This window comes from Trichosurus vulpecula, chromosome 8 (genome assembly GCF_011100635.1).
Source record: "Trichosurus vulpecula isolate mTriVul1 chromosome 8, mTriVul1.pri, whole genome shotgun sequence".
Taxonomy (NCBI): domain Eukaryota; kingdom Metazoa; phylum Chordata; class Mammalia; order Diprotodontia; family Phalangeridae; genus Trichosurus; species Trichosurus vulpecula.
The window spans coordinates 225,921,513-225,947,189 of NC_050580.1; the positions used below are offsets into that span (position 1 = coordinate 225,921,513).

The 25,677-nt window shown below is 41.8% G+C and overlaps 2 protein-coding genes across 3 annotated transcripts in view; one reads left to right on the forward strand and one right to left on the reverse strand.

The window, feature by feature from the left end:
- The window catches only part of PLEKHH1 (pleckstrin homology, MyTH4 and FERM domain containing H1), a 56,590-nt gene extending 47,057 nt beyond the window's left edge, over positions 1 to 9,533 (forward strand). Inside the window, exons 21-28 of the mRNA XM_036735304.1 lie at positions 700 to 855; positions 3,331 to 3,431; positions 4,313 to 4,454; positions 6,932 to 7,074; positions 7,210 to 7,339; positions 8,395 to 8,481; positions 8,758 to 8,904; positions 9,375 to 9,533. Coding sequence (XP_036591199.1) covers positions 700 to 855; positions 3,331 to 3,431; positions 4,313 to 4,454; positions 6,932 to 7,074; positions 7,210 to 7,339; positions 8,395 to 8,481; positions 8,758 to 8,904; positions 9,375 to 9,533 — 1,065 coding nt within the window. The remainder of the gene's footprint in view (positions 1 to 699; positions 856 to 3,330; positions 3,432 to 4,312; positions 4,455 to 6,931; positions 7,075 to 7,209; positions 7,340 to 8,394; positions 8,482 to 8,757; positions 8,905 to 9,374) is intronic.
- PIGH (phosphatidylinositol glycan anchor biosynthesis class H) lies at positions 750 to 25,518 on the reverse strand. 2 transcript variants are annotated; one of them, XM_036735305.1, is made up of 5 exons: positions 25,316 to 25,518; positions 15,287 to 15,496; positions 14,494 to 14,577; positions 14,132 to 14,220; positions 750 to 837 (listed from the first exon to the last, which is right to left on the reverse strand). In XM_036735305.1, exons 1-5 carry the CDS (start codon positions 25,493 to 25,495, stop codon positions 834 to 836), a joined length of 567 nt encoding a protein of 188 aa, XP_036591200.1. In that variant the 5' UTR covers positions 25,496 to 25,518; the 3' UTR covers positions 750 to 833. The 2 variants fall into 2 exon arrangements, with proteins under 2 accessions (XP_036591200.1, XP_036591201.1); XM_036735306.1 differs by lacking the exon at positions 14,132 to 14,220 and having other exon boundaries at positions 760 to 837.
- Positions 25,519 to 25,677: the final 159 nt, after the last annotated feature.

A 25,677-nucleotide genomic window follows, 5' to 3' on the forward strand; every position in this document is an offset into this window, starting at 1 on the left:
TTAATATTCTGGCCTCCTGCCCCATCCTAACTACTCCATAGAAAACTGTTTCTGGCCTAAGCAGGTGTATATTTAACTTCCTGGGAAACATACCCATGTAGCTGACTGGTTTGGGAAAGGCAAATTAACAATTAAAATTAGCCTAGCATGGGGGGTGGGGAAGGAACCACATCATGGAAAATATTTTCTCCTAAGCCCTTGCATGTATGAGAAGGTGGAGGTATTGGAATGGTCTTCTTGACACTTTTGTACAGATCTGTTCAAAGTCATACAAGCAAAGAAGCAGTATGGAGGAGTGCATAGAGAGCCAGCCTCAGAGTCAGACCCTCACTGGCTGTCTGGTCCTCTCAGACCCTATCTCCTCTACCCCCATGCAGCTCTCTAAACTGTAAGTCCCAGAGAAGGCACTGATTGGCACTGATGGGAGGCATTCCTCACTGGGAGATCCCTATATTAATGGTATCGCCTGAGGGGAAAAAGTCACGAAGCAGACTGGTACTAAAATTGGCATTTAATCCTAACCTCCTGTTGGGAAGGCTGGCACACCTAGGCATTCTCCTCTCTGTACAAAACCATGCAAACCAAGCTGTCCCTGGCACGTTATGTTAAATCATGTCCCTTACGATAAATCTTCTCATCTCTTACCTTAGACCTCTTTCATTGCTTTTCATTTCACTGAGACCTTTTCTGCCCAATCAGGTGGTAGGTTTTGATGGCTCCTCCACTGTGGATGAGTTCCTCCATCGGCTGAACCAGGAAATGGGAATGAGAAAGACATCCCACTCTGGCTTTTCACTCTTCACAGATGATCCTTCTGGCAAGGACCTGGAGCACTACCTACAAGGAAGCATTAAGGTGATTTCATGCCTCCACATTAAGCCCTCCAAAAGTGTGCAGAGATATAGTCCACCTCATTAGGGATACTAATTGTGCAAGAACTATTTCATGGGCTGTGAAATCAAGTCAAGCCAACAAGCATTTATTAAGCATTTTCTATATGACAGGCTCTGCACCAAGTACAGGGAATTACAAATACAAGTGCCCTTGCCCTCAAGGAGCTTACATACACACAAGAGAAGACAAAACATAAGAAGAACCTAAAAAGGAGGGGTGGAGGAATAAACGTCTTAGGGAAGGGGGTAGAGGTGTAAGGGAAGTCCAAGAGGAAAATGAAGAGAACAGCCTAAAGAAGAATGAAGACATGGTTAGTCTGGTTTTTGTTGTTGTTCAGTTGTGTCTGAATCTTTCTGACCGCATTTGTAGTTTTCTTGGCAAAGATACAGGAATGGTTTGCCATTTCCTTCTCCAGTTCATTTTATACTTGAGGAAACTGGGGCAAACAGGGTTAAGTGACTTGCCCAGGGTCACACAGCTAGTAAGTGTCTGAGGCCAGATTTGAACTCTAGAAGATGAGTCTTCCTGACTCCAGGACCAGCTCTCCATCCATTGTGCCATCCAGCTGCCTGCATTTATAATAGTCTCTTACAATTTACAGAGCACCCTACAGAGTAGGGTGACATTTGATCCTCACAGTTGCCCTGTGAAATGCCTGGCACAAATATTGTCATCTCCATTTTACAGAAAGATAAAATAAGGTTTGGGAAGTTCCTACTTGCCCAGGGTCTTGGTGCCAGCGTCAGAGCTAAGCCTCAAATCCACGTCTGATTCCATGTCCAGTCCTCTCTCCTTTCCACACCACGACACTGCCTCACTGTGTATGCAGCACGCTGGATCCCTAAAATCGCCTTATTAAATACTGAGGCCCTTTTTGAAACTGAATGTCTGTGGATGAGATCCAAGAAGTACCTGCTTTGGATCATATGACAATAGTATGATGAGACAATTCTCATTAATTTGTTTCTGTGCTTAGGTACTTAAGGTACAGAAGTATTGGTTTTCTATATTCAGATTTTTTTTTGTCTCCCACTTTAGACCTTGAAAATGATGTCCTTTGTAATCTTTTCCTATTCACACAGTTGGTATAGTCCTAGGAATGCAATCAACTCAACAATCCTTTGTTAAGCATCTACTGTGTGCCAGGCACTGCGCAAAGACAAAAAATGAAAAGAGTCACTGCTCTCAAATAAGCTTACATTCTATCAGAGCAGACATGTCCGTATATAAGCATGTACGTTATACATACAAAGGAATTGAATTCAAGGTAATTAGAGAGAACAATCACTAGCAATTAGGGGAATCAGGGAAGACTTTGTACAGAATTGGTGCTTGAGATGAGTCCTGAAGGAAGAGAAGCATTCTATGAGACAGAAGTGGAGCTGGAGTCCATTCCAGATGTAGAAATGTCCAGGGCAAAGGCAAGGATGGAGGTGGGAGATGGGACTGTTGTGCATGAGGGACAAAGAGAAGGCCAATTTGGACAGTGATGTGTATAAAGGGAAGTAATACGTAAGAAAGCTGAAATGAGATAAAGGCTAAGTTATAAAGGATTTTACAAACCAAAGACGTTAACATTTCATCCTAGAGACAATGAAGTGTCATTAGAGTTTGTTGAGCAGAGGAATAACACAATCAGATATGTGCTTTAGAAAAATCACTTGGTGAGAAACTTAAGGCAAGGAAGCCAAACAGAACATTGTAATAGTCCAGGCAAGATGTGATGGGGGCATAAAATAAGGTAATGGTGGTGGGTGTGCTAATAAAAAGGGTCGATTGTGAAAAGCATGGAGGCAGAAACCTCAAGATTTGGCAACTAATTGGATCCATGTGGTACTTGAGGAATCAGGGCAAATGCTGAGATCGCAAACCAAGGAGATTTGAAGTATGGTTGTGCCCTTGACAGAAATAAGGAAATTTGGTAGAGGCAGGAGGCAGCTAGTAAGTATTTATTGATGAAGAGGATGGTAATCAAGTATCATTTTGGAATCTGCAGTGTGTCTGAGGAACTCAATGTTGGAGTTCTAGGGCAGGTATTTTGAGGACATATTTTTTGAGTGGAACCTGCACCACCAGATGTTCCTACCATCTTTGCTTTCCATATCAATTGTGAAACACACATGGCCACCTTCTAGGGAGTTGCAAGCAGATAAAACCCAATCAAAACCTTCAGTGCTTACTGAGGAATAGCAGCTGACTCTCCAGGTTTAGCATGCAAGAAATATTTTACAGCTCTACTTATCCTTCTGTGCTCCAGTTCCTGGCTCAGGACAGTGCTAGGCACATAGGAGGTACCCAGTAAGCCTTTGGTCATGGGAAGAATGGTACTTAATTGAACGGAAATGGTCATTTAAAATGGGTAGAGGGTGCATGTCTTCAGGGGTCTTTCTGAGTTTTCCTTCATAAAAGTTCTTCTCTCTATCATTCTCCCTAAAGATCTGTGATGCCATTTCCAAGTGGGAACAATCTCTGAGACAGCTTCATCCTAGGAAGTCTGAGGGCAGCAACCGGATTGTGAAGCTGATTTACAAGAACAGGTCCTAAACACTGAGGATGGTTTGGGACACAAATATCACATAAGAGACTGAACCTTATGGCCTTCCCTTGCTACCATGAGCTTGTTCCCTCTCTTAGTTGCTCAAAATGTCCTCTATTCTACAAATCAGGGAGGGCCCAAAGGCCTAAGCACTGCTTGAGGGGTCATTCTAACCTTCAGCTTTGTCCCCAAATCTCTATGTGACACTGGATTGAATAGCCTTCCCTCGCTAGTCTTGTTTCTTTCTTCCTCCTTCAGAAAAACAACAAAAACCAATCTCATAGAAGGACTTTGTATATTACCTTGCAAGGGGGAAGCTTTCCATTGGCACTAAGAGTTTAAGACTGTGAATTGGATAAGTAGCTCCACCACCCAATTCAAGTGACAAATACAGGCATTCTTAGAAGTAGGTAACTAAACTATACAGCCTGGCTAGACAAACAATTCTTTTCCAGGGATCATCTCCCAATAAAATAATTCCCATTGATCTAGTAATTGTGTTTAACTCATCTAACTCACCTATAGCATATCATGATACCTAGTATCATGGTACCTAGTTACCCCAGTAGTCTGGTGGGAAAACACAGCCTATTCAGAGTTAAATCCAAGAAGTTTTGAGGACCCCAAAGGACCTTCTTTCCATGTGTTACTGTTGGTATGAATTTATGTCATGGCCCCTTTTTCCTTGTCATACTTCATGACAATTTTCCTGTGGGAAGGGTCATGAAGATGGAGAAAACATAAGCCTTCCTCTTTTAAAATCAAGATTAAAAACAACCCTAAGAAAATTAAATCCTTGTTGTTCCCTGTTCAGTATCCATGTTGATTTCTCTTTGTATTGTCCTTGAGTCAAGTCTTCTATGTGCTCCCTCCTCCTTACAGGCTCTATTTCCGGCATCAGGTCAAAGGAGAAACTGAGCAGGAGCGGCTTCTGCTTGCCTTCCAGGTGAGCAATGAGATCACTGCAGGAAGATTCCCAGTCAACAAGGAATTAGCTCTTGAGATGGCTGCACTGATGGCCCAGGTAAGTGATCTGCCATCCGCCGAGTGAAAACGCCTCTGAAACTAGGGGCCAGAATAGACTGGATGACATCTGACTATTGCTGCTACGAGGATGCAGCCCCTAACACAGAACATGCCACAGGGCTTATGAGACCTAAGAAGAGGAAGTGATAGAAAACATTAGGGAACTGAAAGAAACAGTTCCTAGGAGGCCTGTGCAGGACTTTTTGTATGCTAAATGTCCCAGAGGATGGGAAGTAATCAGACTACTTCACACATTTTATCTGCTAAAAGTGTAAAAGGAAATGGAATACACATTTAACCCAGTCTATGGCACTTTTTCATCACCTTGATGACAGAAAGCTGGCCTGCTAGGAGGCAGCTGTCTCTGTAAGAAGTAGGGGTCCACACATGTACAAAAATATTTATAGCAGCTCTTTGTGGTGGCCAAGAACTGGAAATTGAGGGGATGTCCATCAATTGGGGAATGACTTGCAACTGGGAAATAAGATATACAGACAATGGGGTATAGAAATCTATTTTGCCCTACAAGAAAGTAAAGGGAAAAGGAATGGAGGGGTGGAGTGGAGTGATAGAAGGGAGGGCAGACTGGGGAAAGGGACAATCAGAATACATGACATCTTGGGGTGGGGGGAGGATAGAGATGGGGAGAAAATTTATAACTCAAAGTCTTGTGGAAATGAATTGTTGAAAACTAAAAATAAATTTTAACAAAATAATATTTTTTTAAAAAAAGAGAAGGCAGAAAGCAGTAAGGGTTTACAAGAAAAAAAAACAAGTATTTCTATTTAGACATATTGAGTTTAAGATGTTTACACAACATCTAGTTTAAGATGTCTGAGAGGCAGCTGGAGATGTGAGACTGAAGACCAGAAGAGAGACTGGGGCAGGACAGATAGATTTAAGAATCAACAGCATAGAGATGGTAAGCACCATAGGAGCTAATGAGATCATCAAGTAATACAGAGGGAGAAAAGGGCCCAGGAGAGAACTCAGACAGACACCTATGACAGGATCTCAGAAAAACCAAACCGGTACCTTACAAAAGGGAAACGGGAAGAAACAGAATGAGGATAAGTACACTGAAACATATTAGTGATGATAAATTGCACCTGAAGAATAGCATAAACAACATTATTAAAGACATAAATAAATGGAAAGAGAAATGGACTATTTACATATGAGGAAAAATCAAATTATTGATGATGATGATGATGATGATGATAATAGAAAATAATACCTGTGTGACATCCAGCAAGCAAGTCATTTAACTTCTCTGGGCCTTAGGCTCTTCATCTGTTAACATGGAAGGCTTGAACTAGATGATCTTAATATCCTTTCTACATCTAAATTTATGATTCTATAAACTATCCTTCTAATGTAACTTAAAATATTTAATTTCCTAGAAAAAAATTGGGGAACGGCTGAACCAGTTGTGGTATATAAATGTAATGGAATACTATTGTGCTATAAGAAATGATGAACAGGCAGACTTCAGAAAAACCTGGAAAGACTTATATGAACTGATGCTGAGTGCAGTGAGCAGAACCAGGAGAACACTGTACACGGTAACAGCCACAGTGTGCAATGACTGCTTTTGATAGACTTAGCCCTTCTCAGCAATGCAAGGGCCTAAAACAATTCCAAAGGACTCATGATGGAAAATGCCATCCACATCTAGAGAAAGAACTATGTAGCCTGAATGCAGAATGAAGCAGACTACTTTTTTTTGTTTTGTTTTCTTTCTCATGGTTTCTCCCATTCATTATAATTCTTCTATATGACATGACTGATGTGAAAATATGTTTAATAGGAATGTATATGTAGAGCCTATATCAGACTGCAGGCTGTCTTGGGGAGGGAGGGGGAAAGAAGGACGAGAAAATTTAAAACTTATGGAAGCGAATGTTGAAAATGAAAAATAAATAAATAAATAAATAAATAAAAAAAGAAGTAGGGGTCCAGGAACTGGGAGAAAGCTAAATGTGCAAAAACCAAAGAAGTGGTTGGAATAAATGATCGATCCCTAAGGTTCCTTCTAGCACTAACATTCTTGTCTGATTAAAAAAAACAACATTTTATTAAGTCATTATTATGGGAAGAAAACCTGAGTTTGGAACCTAGCTCTCCTTCTTACTAGTTCTATGCTCTTGGGCACGGGACTTAACCTCTGTGGGACTCAGTTTTTTCATCTGTAAAACAAGGATAATAACATTTGCGCCACCTACAAGATTAAATATGACAACAAAACATACTTTGTAACAGTAAAGTGTTGTATGAATGCAAGCAAGTATAATTTTTATTAGGATTTTGTTTTTATAGCTTAAAGGGCTGATCCATCCCAACAACACATTCCTGTAGACTGCTGTCAGTCACTCCTCCATTCTCAAAATAAGAATTGGAAATTCCACTTCTCAACAAACCCTTCCTTCTCCTTCCTCCTAATTGAGGCCTAATGCTTATATACTTTCTACACAGGTGGAATATGGGGATTTGGAGAAGCCTAATCTTCTTGGTCCTGTGGGAACAGCTCCCACCAAGGCTCAGCATCTCCTCCAATTGGTCCTAGATAGGTTCTACCCGAGGAGATACAGATATGGTGCCCCTTCTGAACAGTTGAGGTAGGAGGGGCAGTAGCTCAGCATGATATAGGAGGTGGTATAGGGAGGAGAGGGTCTGATAGAAGCAAGGGTTGCCACATAAATAATATGTCTGGGTTCTTCAATGATTAGGTTTTCTTTCCCCTCCCTTCTCAGACACTTGGCAGACACGCTGGCCTCAAAATGGTCAACACTGCAAGGCTGTTCCTCAACTGAGTGCATCCGTATCTACTTGACTGTGGCTCGAAAGTGGTCCTTGTTTGGTGCTAAACTCTTTGCTGCTCAGGTGTGTGTCAGTGGCCCCTAGGAAAAATATAATAACACAATACATGGGGAACCTCTAAGACCATCCTAGAGCAGCCTTCTCTTCCAGTTGCCTAGTTTTGACTTGGTTTAGCTTCATCCCTAACCCCACACAACATGGTGGGTGACCACTGGAACTGGTGTCAAAGGGACTTGGAGTGGAATTCTGAACTTACTACCTACTCTCTGAGTGCCCCTGGACAAATCACTTCTCGTTCCTAGGTTTCAGTTTCCTCATTCATAAAATGAATCTGTTGGACTAGACTAGATGAGTCTGATCGACAGATCATGATGGTAATTTGATATCTGAGTATGTAACCCACAGTGGTGCTTCACCAACTCATTTCTTATGTCCACATCTCAGGAAGACCCTTTTTCCTGTGGCCTCCATTTCTCTGTCTTCCTTCCCCCTTCCCCAATGCCCTTATTATTCTTGCCAGGTTAAAGCTAAATAGTAAACTTATTCACAGTGAAGTGCTAGTGACCCATTACATCTCCAAAGAGTACTTTTAAAGTGAAATCTAGAGAGACCATGAACCTCTAATAACCACTGCACATCAGGGAGATTTTTTTGCTTTCTTGGTATTTCACAGGAAACTACCTACTTCAGTTTCATGCAAGAAAGACCAGATTTCATTGTCTGGCATAAGCTTTAATCTCTCATCACAGACTGATTAGCATCCTGCTCCTGTGAGTCAAACAAGGTCATTCTGAATATTGGAAACCCTCCCCATCCCTCCTCCCTAGGGATGTGACAAGATGCAAAGCCCATAGAATTTGAGGAGTTTTTTTCCATCTCTCTCCCTGCCCCTCCTCCTCCATTTCTATTAATATCCCTAAAGTTGACTGAAGCCAAATATACGTATCTTCTTGATGGGACACTCCGGGGCTAACAAGAATCCCATAACCACAAGAGAACCTGCTCAAATAGCAGCACCATGGGTGAACCCACAGAGGAGTTACCTAGCTCTTCAAAAAGACCCAGTATATTGATCAGGACCCCCAGGCTATTGACCATATTGCTCCTTATTTCCCTAGACCACCCAACTTTCTACCAAAGGGAACACTCTGGTGTGGATTGCTGTGAATGAAGATGGTGTCAGTATCCTGGAACACAACACTATGGTATTAAGAAAAGTAGAGTTGCTTCCCAAATCCCTCTTATCTTCACCTCAGGCCTGAGTTTGGTCACCACAAACTCTATACCTCCCTATGTAAAGCCTTCCCTTATATGTAAAGTACAGATTTTCCAAGTGTTCATTTCCAAACTGTGGTGAAATGATCCATAATTAGCTGAAACCACCAGTGTCTAGAAAATATCTAGTATGCCACTGATTCCTAGTTTGGGAGATGAGGTTCCCTCACGAGCTCGCATTCTCACCAACTGCCTTCTTTCTACAGCAAGTTCAAGCCACTCACCCCTACTCCTTGGTGCTGACCTTCGGTGGCTACCAGAATGATTTTATGATTGTGATCAGACCTGTTCCAGATAAAAGTCCTGGTAAAGGCAACACTGAGAAGCTGATCTTCCGGATGGCACTTCCTAAGGTGGGTCTGAGCAGCTGCCAGGGAAATTTACCCTGGTCCTTTATAAGCTCCATGAAGGAATGAAGGCTAAAGCTTCATATTTTCTGGTAGATATAACAGCTACGTGACACTTTAGGGTTTATAAAATACTTAACACATCATATCATTTGATTTTTACAACAACCCAATAAGGTCATGAATGTATGCTTATCGCCATTTTGCAGAACAGATGAGGTCACACATCAGGACCCAACCAAGGTCACACACAACTAATCAGTGGCACAGCTGGGACTTAAACCCAGATTCCAGCAGACTGTGCTATGGTTCCTCCAAGCTCTAAGACTTAGAAAAGAGTCCAAGTTGCAATGGGCCAGAAGATAACTCTACCTCCAACTAAATTCTATGGCTTCAATGCACACAATAATCCAAAGTGTCCAGGTAGACTTGAACCACTCCAGATTTTATGGTTATTTTTTCTTCCCTCTTCCTAGATTACAGAGTTGACGTTTATGATGGCCAGCTACATGAACCATTGCTCCACAGTCTCAACCTCATCTCCTAATACACCTCCTATTGGAAACCTCCAAGAAGTGGATGGAAAACAGTTTCTTTCTTCTGCCTCACATTCCAAAGGGCCAACGCTTCTATGAGCATCTTTCTTCCACCTATCTCCCCTCACTTTGTGCCTGTGGACTTGGTGACATCTTGATGACATGCTGGGTCCCTCCTTCTACTAACTCCCCCTCATCCCTTGTGTCTGTTTCAAATTAGTGTGCCAAGTTTCAGGCCTTGACTTTTCTAACTCTAAACCCAAATGACAAAAGCCAAGTACTCACCCTCTTCTCACACGAATGACCAGACTCTGAATGCAATTCTAACAGATTCCCAAGAGAGGTCATGGTTCTATGCAGACACCATCCAGAATCCAGGACACTGCCCTTAACAAGAAAAATACCTACATACTCTCTGCATTTGGCATTTTAAATTGCAGCTGATTTTCTCACACATTCACTTCAGATCTGATGATACGAACTTCAGATTTTGTGGCAAAGGCCTAGAGCCTACCACGAACAGGCCTTATTTCCATGCTGATGAGGTAACAGGAGATGCGGGAGAAAGAATGGACTTGCTTCCCTGTTTCGGGGAGGAAACACCACCCCTTATCTCCCAACACTCAACCCAACCTGAGACAGGAGAGTAGGAAAACTGCAGAGAAGGACAATGGGTGCACTCAGGCTCCAATAATAGAGCAAAGAAACTCAATTCCTTACATAGGAGTTAGTGGATACTTGCGGTGACTTGTGTGGCGGCTGTAGTATATTGTTGCATGATGATGTCCCAGCCTCGGTAGGGCCTGAGGCTGCTGAGCTGTACTCTACACTGTGGGCAAATTTCACTGCCCTACATTGTCCCAGAACCCTTACCAGACTATCTCTTCTAGTCTGTGTTTAATCACTGGACCAAATGCTTTAAAAATAAGCATTCATTACTGTGGACAGGGGACTATGCACTGATTTCCTGGTCTTTGAAGACCCAAATAAATACACTCTCTGCTTTTCTGCAGCTTTGTGGGACCACTAGAGCTCGTGATCCTGACCTTATCCCTTAAGACATGTTCTGCCTTCTGTAGGAGGAACAGTTTAAGGGAAACAGTAGGAAAGTAGGATTAGTCAAGCTCACTGGAACATATAAGTATCTTTCATCTTTAAAAAAAAAAAGACAGTGAAAGAAACTCAAAGTTTCCTTCATTTTTGTTCCCTACCACCAAATTCTTACCTCTCCACTGGGACCAAGGCAGATGATTCTCATTGATCTTCATATTCCCTCCAAAGCCAACCAAACAAAAGAATCTATACTATTTTCCAAATATTTAATGACTACAATTTCATTTCCCAGCTCTCTAACACCCAAGGTATTCTTAACATTTATGAGCAAGAGAACAGAGGTAGTTGGATGGAAAGAGCAATTCCACCCAACGGCCAGATTTGAACCCTGATATTGTCATCACTAACCCCTTCATGATGCTAAAACTGTATGGAGTTGGACCTAGTTACTCTGAGAGGTCCTGCCTCTACAAAATCCCCCCCCCCCGCCTTTGCATTCTAAGCTGGAAAGGACAAGATAATAAGCACTTCTAATAACATACTCAAATGCAGTATATAACTTCAATGTTCTTGTTCCCACCTCTTCTCTTTCTGTAGGGAATGAAGATTTGCCTGATATACCTTATTATGATCATCCTTCCAGGGCTGGTGTGGAAGGCAGAGCATATCTCCAATCTTACTTCATAATATCCTGAGCCCCTGCCTACAGGGCAAACACGAATAATCTCATCTGCAACAATAAGTAAAAAATTGATATCCCCCATAACCAAAAAAGGAATTATTTACACTAGGTTTTAAGGGTTTTTTCCCCACTTTTTCTTCTTCCCTCCCTTGGAGTTTATCAATGCTATGTGGTGGTGGTGTTTTGTCATTTTTCAGGTTGTGTCCAACTCTTCGTAACCCCTTTTGGGGTTTTCTTGGCAAAGATACTGGTGTGGTTTGCCATTTCCTCCTCCATAATGTTATGTAGAATGAATGAATTAATGAATAAGCATTTATTATTAATTTTGCAGTATAAAGCACTTAGGACACACATAAAAAAGCAAAGATAGTCCCCATTCTCAGGGTGCTCATATTCTAATGGAGGAAACAACACATATGGGAGGTTTTGGCTGCAAATCAAATGGAAAGGCCCAGTGGTACTTAGGGTGCAGTAGCTAAGCAGACAGTGATGCATCTTTTAAAATGTCATTTCCACCAATAAAACCTTGCTTCTGATGTTGAACCACTTGAAAACACCAAGGACTTTAGTGGGAAGAACTTCCTTTTCTAGGCCTGCATTCAGTAGCTATGGCTGCTGAAAAGGCAGGAGCTGCATCTCTGCAAGAGTTGCTTCCTTAGACAATGGTTGTAGGAGCTATGCCGGAAGAAGGCTCAGTGGTCAGGAGTGGCCAGGAGTGTGGGAGGGGGTGGTGCTACTATTCCTAGGGCTCTTAAATTTACCTTCCCAGTAGAGGCGGTTGGCATTTTGTGTTGGTAGTGATGGGGATAGCAGGCCATCTCCACAATGTTTGCTTTCTTTGATAAAAGGCTATGAAGGCCAGGCTAGAAGAGGGTTAATACTTCAAATTGTTTCAGGCTGAAGCAGCTTATTCAATCCAAATGGGTATTTCCTGCCTTCTTCCTGTCCTTAGACTGTATTACATCTCGAGGCCCATGAGAACTCAAAAGCGAAAAGGCTCCCTCAGCATCAGTATCTTTGATATTTCTGCCATCTGTATCTAATATCAAAACATGTTTCACCTAGAAAAAAGCCATTCCTATCTAGGGCTACCTGCATCTTTTCTGGCAATAGTGATGGACAACATAAAATCATAGAAGAGTATATCAATCTGACTGAAATACCACAAAGGCAGCTCTCTGTGAGATTTGATATCTTGACAGGCACCATCATAAACTAATCCCACACAGATCACAGAAATTAAATTGTCAGAACCTATAGAGGTTTGTGTCCTCTATAATTAAGGTACAATTCCTTCTTTAGCCAAAACCTAAATGATTCTCCATTTTTTTCCCCTCAAATTCCCCACAAGATCTGTAGCTGGCAATCAGTTTTCTTAGTAGGACTTATAAATCACTAATCACAAGGTAAGCAGCATATTTACTAAGGAAGCTCTCTAAGTATTGGCAAAGGCCACCAATGCTATTCATAGTCATCCCTCAAAAGGTAGTATGACTGACCCTCAGTTTTAAGATGGAGAAACAAGGATGCAAAGTGACTTGGCAGAACATTATTCTTGACTTCAAGTATTATTTGATGGGCTATTGTATAGAAGGGGCATTAGACATGATCTCCTTGGCAATGTGGAAGGAAGCTGTAGAAGCAGATTTTTGGCTCAATATAAGGGAAACTTTCTTAACATTTAAACTATATAAAATTGCAATGGGCTGTCCCAAGAAATAGTGTGTTCCTTATCACTGAAAGTCTTCAAGCAGAGGCTAGATGACAACGTGTAGGAAATATCACCTGGCATATAGTAAATGCTTAACAAGTGCTTTACTTGTTTGTGGAGGATTTCTTTTGGGCTTCTGAGGTCCCTTCCAACCCTATGATTCTATGAGTTGTCTACTCTCTCAAACGCTATAGGAGAGAACTTGTACTTCTTAAGAAGAACCTGAGTTCCATCTAGAATTTGACTCCTGGGGCCACCCTGCTTAGGGAAGAACAAACTTCTAGAGATGTAGTATGCACCAACTTAACTGATCTGTCAAACTCTCCTGCTTAGGAGCATCTAAAATGAGGCTCATATCCTGGAGGTGAGTCAAGTGTAATAATGGGAGAACCTGAAGACCAGAGACTTTCTTGAAAATAGGCCACCAATTCTTGGCTTATCACCCATTCCCTCTAATCATGATCTATGAAGGAGTCCTAGTTTCTGCTAGTAGGATAAAGGATTCTGCTCTCAGAATTCCTCCACAAGGTATTCCTGAACTACTACAAAGAGAAAGCTACACACGTAGATTTTCCCAATTCCATTTTATTAACAGTCACTTTCATAACAACACCTTGTTTTGACCTGGCTCTTACCTCCCAAAGGACTTTACCTCATTAGCATCTCACTCATATTTCAGCTCTCCCACACAATGAGGTAGAATGCATTTATCCCCATTTAACATTCATCCATGTCTTTCAAAAAACAGTTTTTAAGGTGCTGAAGGCAGTACAAAAATAAGACACTGTTCCTGCTGTACAGGAAAGAAAACGAACATACAAAGAAATAACCTGCATAACCTCACACAGTAGATTAGTGGTGAACAAAAGATTCAATCTAGATACTTCGTCATTTATTCTAGTCCTCGGTACTCCCTGACTTCCATGTGGGTCATCATAGATGGGTCTCACTGTTGGTCTGGCACTTGTCATTTTGGACTGTGCCTGTGATTGTGCTGGTAAAGGGAACTCCCAAGGTAGGTACCTGCCCTGCCTGAGCCCCTCAGAGGTCCAGCACTTCCCTGGGCACACAAGGCCAGTATATGCAAGAAGGAGAACTCAAAAAAGTCTTCTTAACTACAAGGCCAGCACTTTCTCCACTACACCATGGTTCCATGCTGTTTAGAACTGGCGAAAACAAAGGAATGGCTGTGGCAAGATCTGGGATTATCTTGATAGGAAGTAGCATGGGAATCTGTTGAATGGGACTCACAGACTTGTTGATGTGACCGCCTGGTGTGCTAAGATCTCTTGGCAGCTCCTGTACACTTCAATCAAGCAGTCCAGTCGGGGCTTGGCACTCTAAAGCCCAGCAAGGAGAAATATAGTCAGAACTAATGATTTTTGGAGGTTATTGGTACCTTGAAAGACAAAATAGCTCAGCCCACCAGTTTCACAAAAAGTTCTACATTCATGTGTAAAACACTCTATTCATTAATTCAAATATTTATTAAGTATTTATTGTGTGCCAGGTACTGTGGAGCTTCAAAGGTATATAAATCACGATCACTGTGATCCCTCAAAGCGTTTCTCCCCTGATATGAATTCAAAAAGAGAAGGCATATCTGGGCTCACCTGGAAGACAGGGACTACTTGCGACACCCCCTGTGGTTCCACTGGGTCCTTCAGTAAAATGCACAGGTAGTAGATCACCTTTTGCTATAAGAAAATAAATAAATGGTAGAAGCACAAATATAACACACAACTTTTTAGTGAAAGTCAAAGGGCTACATTCCCAATAGATAACAAATATGTTTCAAACGTGTAAGACAACAACAAGTTCTGGGGAAGAAGTGATAACATTTTCTAGACTGGCAATACAGCAAGGATGCCCAAAAGTCAGGCTATAATTTGTCTGAAGTGCTAATTTCCTATTACTCAAGCTACAATAAAGATAACAACAGACACCCTATTCCACAGAGTTGTCATAAGAATAGAGCTTTGTAAACCATAGAGTCATAAGTATGATTCTGTGATAACAAGAGCTTACGTTTTAAATTACATATTACAAACCCAGTATCTTGCCTACTTCATAATGATGGTAAGTCATTTCACCTCTCTTGGCTTCATTTGTAAAATGAGAGAGTTGCATCTGATGATTTCCCTACAGTCCCTTCTAGTTAGGATATTCTATAAGCAAACAAGGACTTGATGCTTCTCTTTGGAGCTGGTCTTCTCAGTGAGCAGAAAATAAACCTCCACTTCAAAAAGGTGCATGAATATTTTCTGGTCATTAAATGAAGGCTGAATCTATCTGACACAGAAGTGTCTTCAAGTCTAACTACATGGTTAATAATCCTCTGGATACGAAGGGTCTAAGAATATTCCAAAAGGTATGTGCTTCAAGAGATACCTGAAGAACACTCACCATGTAAATGGCCTCATTGATGACAACATCCTTCACCTTGCCCATCTCAATGAAGGTTGTACTCTCTTTTCCGGAGGCATAGGATGAGGTCATTTGGATGCCAAGAGAGCCAATGATCAGTAGGGTCTCTTGATCAATCTTCACAAAGTGGAGGTAACCAAGCAAACCTAACAGAGTGATGAAGATAGCAGCAGAGAGGACCATACTGTTCTGAGGAAAGAAGTCAAAAGGAGCCAATGAGAAGACTATACCAGATTTTACATGTCTTCATCATCCCAGCTATGACAAAACAGACAAAACACCACAAGGTGGTGCCTAGGTCCAGCAATGGGAAGGATGAGTCAAGAATTCTATCCAGCAATACAAAGGAGACAAGGGAAATGAGAACAGGGAGAAAAAAAATAATTTTCAAATTAAGCAGAGAGATGCCCTGAAGATTGTATGATGTAGCCTTTGTACCATCATCAACCTCAGAAGGCTCTCCTCCAAAGATTTCAATTTTGAAGCATCAGCCTTCTAGCGTCCCACAGTGTTGCTTGAGCACAACTGACTCATTCATTGTTAGAACATAAGACTACCTTGCAGTATCTCAGGATACAGAAAGAAAAATTGGAGATCCACAATCATATTATTTAAACTAATCAACTACAGTCTTACTCATTAATTGGATGATTAGGTTTTTAAGCTATTTCCTGCTAGGACAACTACTCATACCTGCAGTCCCAATCCTTGGCTTACGCAGTCTTTCAGTTGCTGGCACCCAGATATACTCCTCAGTTCTATATCCAAACAATTCTTTATATAACCACCCATCCCCTGAATTTCAATTCATCAAGCATTTATTAAGTCATCAAATTAACAAGCAATTACTTACTGCCTACTACATATCAGGCACTGTGTTTGCAGTCTAATTATGAAGACAACATTCAAACAGCCATGTACAAACAAGAGATAGGGTAAATTGTAAATAATCAACAGATGGAAGGTACCAGCATTAAGAGGGATAAGAAAAGGCTTCTTGTAGAAAGTGATTCTTTAACTGAGACTTGAAAGAAGCCAGGAAAACCAGGAGGCAGAGATGAGGAGGAAGACAATTCCAAGCACGGGGAAGCCAGTGAAAACGACCAGGGTTGGGAGATGAAAATGTCAAGTGCAAGGAACAGCAAAGAGACCAGTGTCACTGAATTACAGAGTACTATGGAAGAGGATAAAATGTAAGAAAGATCGAAAGGTATGAACACTTTAAAAGTCAGAGGATGCTATGTTTGATCCTAGAAGTAATAGGAAGTCACTAGAATTTGAGGAGGGGCATGGTCTCTGTACTTTATCACTTTGACAGCTGAATGGAGGAAGGACTGAAGTGAGGTGAGACTTATGGCAGGGAAAGAAACTGACAGGCTATTGCAATAATCCAAGTGTGAGGTAATGAAGGCCTGCACCAGGATGGTGGCACTGTCAAAAAAAGGATGTACATGAGAAATGTTACAAAGAAAGACATGACAGGACCTGGCGAGTGGTAGGATGCGGCAGTAGCGAAGGGGGAAGGGGAGAGTTAGGAGTTGAGGATGACACCTAGGTTGAGAGCTTGAGTGACTGGAAGAATGGTGGTGCCCTTGACATTAATAGGAGAGTTAGGAAAAGAAGAGGATTTGGGAGGGAAAGATAATAAGCTGGTTTGGACACGCTTAGTTTAAGATGTCCAATGAGAGAGAATAGAGGTCAAGGGAGATAAAAATTAGATAAGCAGATTTAAGAATCACCTATATAGAGATGATAACTGAATCCTTGGGAGGTAATGAAATCACCAAGTGAAATGGTACAGAGGGAGAAGAAGGTCCAGGACAGAGCCTTGGAGGGCACCCAGAGTTAGTGGCTGCCACCTGAATGAAGATCCAGCAAAGAAGATAGAGAAGGAGCACTTGGACAGGCAGGAGGAGAACCAGGAGAGAGCAGTGTCACAAAAAGCATAACAGAAAAGAGAGCATCAACAAAAGGAAGGTGACTGACAAGTGTCAAAGGCTGCAGAAAGGTAAAGAAGGATGATGATTGGGAAAAGATTTGTCACTTAAAAATCACTGGTAGAGAGCAGTTTCATTTGAATGATGAGGCTGGATGCCAGAATGCAGTTAATGAAAGAATGAGAAAAAAGGAAGCGGAAGCACAGAGTATAAGCAGCCTTCTCAAGAAGTTTAGGTATGAAAGAGAGGAGAGCTATAGGATGAGAGCTAGAAGGGATGGATGGCTCAAAGTAAGCATTTTTGAGGAAGGAGGGAGACACAGGCATGTTAGGGCAGCAGGGAAGCAGTCAGTAGACAGGGAAAGTGGAAGATTAGTGAACGAGTAGGGATGATAAAAAGGGGCAATCTGCTGGAGAAGATAGGATGGAAAGAGATCTACGTGCTTAATTTAGAGTGTAGCGGCCCTTGATAAGAAGAGCCAACTCATCATGCCAAGACAAAGAAGAGGAAATAAGAGGGAGCTCTAGGTAAATGGTTTCAATTTTTTCAGGGAAATATGAGGCAAGGTTCTCAACTTTTCAGGGAGGAAGGAGAGCTATGAGGGATGGAAAAGTTTGGAAAAGCTGCTGTGAGTATGATAGTGAATCAATTTTGTAGTGTAAAAGGATTGTCTTGCTGTAGTGAAAGCCCAGTTGAAGTTATGTAACAAATTTATAATGGACCCAATTAGTATAGTTCTGTGACCTTCTCCAGCTTCATTCAGCAACACATGAATAGGAGTGAAGGGAGTAGATGGTGGGAGTGATCCAAGGCTGGGGCATGTCATAGAAAGATTGTTCATAGGAGAAGGGGGCAAGGGACTCATGAGAAGAGAACAGCTACAGAACTGAACTGATTTACCGAGGGATCAAGATAGGAGAGAATGGAGCTAGTGAAGGGGTAAAGTGCTGGCCCTGGAAAGAACTGAGTTGAAGGATTGGAGGTCCCAGTGAGGAACAAAGAACATGGTGGGGGTTGCCAGGCAAAGAGAGAGCTGAAATGACAAATAGTTTATGGTCAGATAAGGGAAATGTCAGAGTTCACGAACACTGAAGTGGCTCATTTGTGGGTGAAAGCAACAAAGGTATGACCATCTCTGTGTATAGCCAAAATAGGGTGGATAAATAGGTCATGGGAAATGAGTAAACTGAGAAACTGGAAGGTTAGAATGTTTTAAGGAATATCAATATGTATGTTCAAGTCCCCTAGTATGAGGGCAGGAGTTGGGGAGGAGAGACTCTGTGAGTCAGGCACCGAACTCCTTGAGAAAAGGAGAATGTCCTGGAAGTTGGTACATAACAACTACTAAGAACTTGACTAGGGGATAAAAACGGAATGAGTGAACCTCAAAGGAAGAGAGATTACTCAGGGATGATGGCAGAGGAAGAGCCTACAAGTGGAAACAGGGAGCACGGAGTACTCCAACTTCCCCACCTCAAACAGTAAAGAAAGTGAAAACAATTCTGTAGAGGATGGTCAGGGAGGTTTTGTCATCAGGAGGCAGCCAAGGTCTCAGTGAGTACAAAGAGATAGAAAGAATAAGAAATGAAAAGGTTTAAGAGGAAAGTAAGTTTTTAATTATGGAGCAGGCATTCTAGAGGGCACAAGAGAGGGGATGGGTAGCTTTAGAGTGGGACACTGGAGGTTGAGAGACACTGGGGGGGGCTTACATTGAGGGGGATAGGAATAAAGGAGTGACCAATGGGGGACAAACAACAGAATTTGAACAATGACAGCCAGGGATTCAGAATTATTAGAATAGGGAGGGTATGACAGGGTGGAAGTTTATTAATCATATGCCAACTAGCACTGTCCTAAGTGTTGGGGTTACAAACACAAATATAAAAACCCTTGCCCTTAAGAAGCTTATATTCTACTGGGAAAAACAAGTATATGGACAAGTAGAAAATATATACAAAATAAGCACAAAGCAGTGGAATAGCCCATTTCTGATATGTCCAACCTATCCGGTAGGCCCAAGCGTTGGCAATAATTCATTTCTCTAGCCCTTTAAATTTTTCAAAGCACTTCCCTCACAACTACTGGGATTCAAGTAGTATCAACATTATTATCTTCATTTTACAAATGAGAAAACAGACTGGCAGAAGTCAAGTGATTTGCCCATGATCACAGTCAGTAACTATCTGTGGCTATATTCAAAACCAGGTCTTTTGACTCCAAGTGCACAACTCTGTCCAACAGACCCACTGTCTCACAACAGACTGCTGGTGATTCTACTTTATTTTGCCTAATACTCATTCAGTGTCTCTTCTTGATCTCCTGCGGCCATCGCTCCCTCCTGGCTCCAGCCGTCTCACCTCTGGTTAGTGGGTTAGTGAACGTATTCCTTTCTAAGCGCACTCTAAATGAATTGTCTCTTTTTCTTTTTTTTTTTAATTTTTTTTGGAGAGGAGAAGGCAGGGCAATTGGGGTTAAGTGACTTGCCCAAGGTCACACAGCTAGTCTGTCCAGTGTCTGAGGCTGGATTTGAACTCGGGTCCTCCTGACTCCAGGGCCGGTGTTCTACTCACTGCACAACCTAGCTGCCCCTTGCCCCTTTTTCTTAGCCAGTATCAAAGTGTTTTGATGAAAATGGCTTCTTAGTATAATGAGATCTCATACTTATGGGCCGCCTTCTTTTCTTTTTTTCATTAATCCTCCTGATATTCTTACCCTTTCGTTAATCCAGATAAATTCTTTTTTTTTTTTTCCTAGATCTATAAAGTAATACTTAGGTAGTTTGATCAGTATGAACTGTATCAAGAAGCGGGTGACTTGGGGCAGCTAGGTGGCGCAGTCAGGAGAGCACCGGCCCTGGAATCAGGAGGACCTGAGTTCAGATCTGGCCTCAGACACCTGACACACGTGCTAGCTGTGTGACCTTGGGCAAGTCACTTAACCCCAACTGCCCTGCCGAAAAAAAGAGGGTGATTGACCCTTTTTCTAAAAACTCCCTTTTTAAAATCCCTACCCTGTCCCCAGTTCCCATAGTAGTATCACAAGTCTTTCCTATCTTTTCACTATAAGGACGTTAAAATATGTAAAACAACTGTGTGTGTCTATATGTGTATATGTATATATATATATATATATACATATAGACACACACATCATATAAATACACACACATATATAGTCCCATTCTTTGCCCAAAAGTGATGAAAAGTAGGGTACAATGCAATTCACAATAAATTGAAGTGAGGGAGTATTTTCTCACAGCTACAGAATAAGTTATTAAACGTATAGTAGTAAAGCAACAAAAGGAAGACTGGAGACATGAGTAGGAGACAGAAAAATATCTTATACATGTGCTGAAGAAGGGTATCTAAACAGGCTTAAGTTGAGACTGGAGATTAATAAAATACCAAAGGCACAACTAAAGGACCCTTGTTGCTACTACTTTTTATAAAGGTACATATTTTAATGGTAACAATAACTGGTTTTTATATAGAACGCTAAGGTTTACAAAGCACCTTACAAATATTATTTTATCTTCATAACAACCCTGAGACGTAGATGCTATTATCCCCATTTTACGGACGAGGCAACAAGCAAAAAGAAGTTAAAGGACTTGCTTAGGATCACACAGCTAGTAAGCAACCGAAGCTGGATATGAGCCTACGTCTTCCTGAGCCCAGGTCCAATCCTCTAACTCTCCATAATATATAAGGTATTTATTTTGTAATGTGTTACGTGCAGTAGCACAGTGAAGCAGAAAGACAGCTGTGCTTGGAGTGAAGAAGATCATGGTTTATTCAAATACTACCTCTAACTATAGCTGTGCAACCCTGCACAAATCATTTAACCTCTCTGTGCCTCAGGCAACTCTCTAGGACTTCTCAAGACAGGAGTTACAATCTGCATTAGTAGATTTAGTTCCACAACACAGATCCTCTATTTACAAGTCCATAAAAATGAAAGGAAGTAAATGACATACCAAATTAGTGGTTCAGATAATAAGTGCTATATGAGTTGCGAGGAAGATCTTTGTGGGCTGGGATATTCTTAGAAGATTTCCTGGAGAGTTGAGCTGGTGGTTTTTGAAGGCCAGGAAATAATTGAAGAGAAGACCATATGTTGTAATAGGCATTCTAGCCTGTGAAAAACAGGCAGAATGGCAGTGATAATGTGGGAATGCAAATGGAATATTGGGGTGGGGGGGTAGAGGAATGAGTAGTGAAAAAAATCTAACAAATAGAGGGTTCATGAAATGTTAATTTGGAAGATTAAATTAAGATCAGACTGTGAAAGACCTTAAATTTCAGGCTAAGGAAAGTGTAATTTATTCTGCAGGTTAAGTGATACCTTTGAGGTCCCTTCCAATTCTGAAAACAAGAGGACAAAACTATGAAGATGAAATTTAATTCAGATAAATGTAAAGTCCTGCATTGGGATTTTTTAAAAAAATTAATTGCCCAGGTAGTAGATGGGGGAGAACAGGCTTAATACCAGTTCATGTGAAAAAGTGTCAGAAATTTCAGATGATTACAAGCTTTATGTAAGTTCACAGTGTGCTATGACAGCTATGACAGCAATACACACACACACACACACACACACGCAAATACAATGCTAAGCTGCTTAAGAGAAATGCAGAAACCTGTCCAGAATCAGGAAGTAATAGTTCTAGTTACTATATGACAAGTTTGTTACAATACATCTGGAGAGTGGTATTCAATTCTGGAACAACAAAAGAACCGAAGTGTGACCAGAGAAATGTAAGGTCAGTCAGTTTGAATGCAGATAGAAGCATACTATTTTTTTTTCTTTCTTATTTTTTTTTGTTCTGATTCTTCTTTCATAACACGACTAATGTGGAAATGTGTTTAATATGATTGTACATGTATAGCCTATTTATTAGATTGCATGCTGTTTTGGGGAAGGGAGAGGAGGGGAGGGGTAAAATTTAGAATTCAAAATCTTATGAAAGTGAATGTTGGAAACTAAAAATGAATAAATTAATTTTTAAAAAGAAAATAAAAATAGCTATCAGCCACTTACGCAGAAAGATTAATAACATCATTCAAAAGCAAGGGGGGCTCTTTGAGGAGCAGGAACTGTCCTATCCTGTACTGCTCACAATGAAAGCTTAAGGCAGCACTGGTGCCTAGGGAACAAAAGAACACTGGGTTTCAGAAGGGAAGGTAGAAGGGAAACAGACAACTTTGCCTATTTCAAAATGTTGTCTAGAGATGGTCCTGTTCAGGAAAGAAAAGAAAAACTATTTATCTATATGGTACCAGGACTCAGAATTCAGGCAAGTAGAATTATGGGTAAGCCTGAGAACCTTACCACTAACACATCATGTCAATTTCTTTTAAAAAGTCAACGGGTTTTAAACATACTTTCTACTGAGCTTTTGGAACACAGTTTAAGTTAGAAAATGCCTAATTCTGCATCTGTGGTAATTAAATTTCTGAAATAAGGCATGGATAAAAAAGGTAATACAACCTTAGCTCGTATTAATTGAAGTATAATATTCATATTACAGAAAGTAAAAGCCATAGGATTTAAAGACATAAGGAGCCTTAGGGATTATCTAAACACCTAATTTTACAGATGAAGAAACTAAATGAAACCTCAAGAGGCTAAGTAAATTGACCAACATTACACAGGTAGCAGGGGTGTTAGGTCACATCTGGAGTATTATGTTTAATTTTCATGTGACAACTGGAGTTGTTAAGTGGAGTCAAGGAAACCAGGTGGCAGAGAAGATAGCACACTGGTCTTGGAGTTAGGAAGAACTAGGGTCCAATCTTGCCTGTGACACTGGGCAAAAAGTCACTTAATCACCCTCAGCCTCAGTTTCCCCATCTGTAAAATGAATAGCACTTACCCCAAAGGGTTGTTGTGAGACATAAATAAGATAATACATGTAAAATGCCTGGCAAACCTTAAAGTACTACATAAATGTTAGATATTACCAGATGAGGCCAAAGGAGGACTGGGCTTGAAATTAAGACTACCTAGCTATGTGACACAGAAGTTATTTAACCTCTCTATGAGCCTCAGGAAACAAATCAGTTCTAGGCAGTTGCCTAAGTCAGACATAGTAGATAACTAAGACATGGAGAGCAGTGGGAAGGAGAGGTGACCAGCATGAAGACAGGTCAGAAAACCACATATCATAGCAAAATGGGTTGCTTTGGCCTGAGGAAGAATGAAAATGAGAGGCATTATAATAGCTGTCTCCAAACACTTAAAAGACTGTCCAGTAGAAAAGGGCATAGACTTGTCCTATGTTGTACCAAAAGGCTAAACTAAAAGAAAGCTGTGGTAAATCAATCAACAAGCATTTAGTAAGATCCACTGTGCTATATGTTGGGAATACCGTGAAAAAAGCAAAACAATCCCTGCCCTCAAGGAGTTTGCCTAGATTTTATGAAAGAAAATAACATGTGAGCACATAAGTAAATACAAACTATATAGATCAAATAAATGAGTTAATTTGGTGGGAAGGGCGCCAGAAATCAGGCAAAGCCTGATGTACAAAGTGGCACCTGATCTGAGTTTTCAAAGGATGTAGGAATTCTAAGAGGAGGCCTTGAGAAGGTTAACGTGTTCTAGGCATAGAGGACAGCTTGTACTGCAAAGGAATGGAGACAACAGGTGCAGCATTTCCTGTGAGGAACAGCAAGTAGCCCACTTTGCCTGGATTGTACAGGAAGTGGAATAATACATAAATCTGGAAAGATAGGCTGCAACCAGACTGCGAAGGGCTTTAAATGTCAAATGGAAGTTTATATGTTGTTTTAAAGGCAATGGAGGGGACTGGGAAAGCTACCCAGTGCTACTCAACTGCCTCCTGTACAAAATTTGTTACTACTGCTTTGAACAAGTCTTCACTAAAGTCAAGCAGCCAAGCCAACCCAAGACTTTGATAGGATCAGAAATGCTGAGATCAGTAAGAAAGACTTTAAGCTTGATGTCCTAGAAAAAGCATATTGTGATATGCTTCTGACATATGACAGTTCTTCCTCAAGTAGAACATTGGCTGGTCAGAATATACAAGATATACCAGTACCTGGTCAGAAAATTGAACTCGTCTTCATCCAGAATGTTGCACATTGTTTTCATATGCAGTTTGTCAAAACAGGGCAGAATGAGATGAAAATTACCTGCTAATTTTGCCCTGGGCAGTACAGGCTGAAGCAGGTGAATTCTTTTTATAATTACAAGCTGGTTACAGAATGAAATGCCAGCTTGCTTTGTAATATGGTCAATTAAAGAGTAAGAACATTTTTTTTTCTTAAATAAAGGCAATAGAAAGTTTTCTGAGGGGGATGTTAAATAGACAGACCTGTGCTTTAGTAATAAGCTTTGGCAGTTCACAAGATAATAGATTTAAAGTTCCAAATGACCTCAGAGGTCAGGTCCATCATTTTACAGATGGGTGACACACCTCTTATTTCAAGCTTAGAGTCGAGTTTTTTATTCCCAACCCCAACTCCAATGTTCTATCCACTGCAAGGGGCCTTCCTCCCCCCGCCCCCACCCATCCACCCCACCCCCCAGTACCTTCCCTCTGAAACGAACTCCCATTTATGCTACATACACTTAACTTGTATGCACTTTTTTTTTTTTTGCGTGCCGTCCCCTCCACTAGAATGCGAGCTCCTTGAAGGCAGGGGCTGTTTTTGCCTTTCTTTGTACCCCCAGCGCTTAGCACTGGGCATGGTACACACACTGGGCACTTGAGTAAATGCTGTTGACTGCTGCTCCACAACAGCCGTCCAACAACAACGGTCTGTGCTAAAGTACGACCACCCACGAGGGATACGGACTAGCCATTTATACTGGACCGTGTGCCAGGCATCGCGGCAAGCGCTTTACAGCTATTATCTGATCCTCACAGCAACACTGGGAGCTAGGTGCTATTATTACAGACGAGGAAACTGAGGCAAACGGCGGTGAAGTGCCTTGCCAGTCTGCATCCGAGGCCCAGCGGGCGGAAGTGGGAATCCAGCTGGGGCAGAGGGGGAGGGCCGCCGACATCCGGAGCCCCGGCCGGCGGCGAGGGCAGGGCGGGTACCTGGCAGAGGGTGAAGAGCCCGTAGGCCACCAGCCACACAGTGCAGGTGGCGGCCGTGAGCGAGCGCAGCGAGAGCCTCGGGCAGCCGACGCAGAACTCCCGGCAGGAGGGGGAGTAGTAGCGGCGCTGGAGAGCCAGGCGACCGCCGTCGATGTCCGAGAAGCTGCGTCGCTCCTCCATGGCCCCAGCCCAGCTCGGCACAGCCGGGCGGCGAAGCCGCGCCCCCTCGCCATTACACACTTCCGGAAATGGGCCGGGTTCGGCCCCGCCTCCCCTGCCCCCCCCCCCCCGCCCCGGTCTCGCGAGTCTTCGCAGGAGCTTGTTCTGAGAAGGTGGCACACGACTTTTGCAGGTGTGACGTG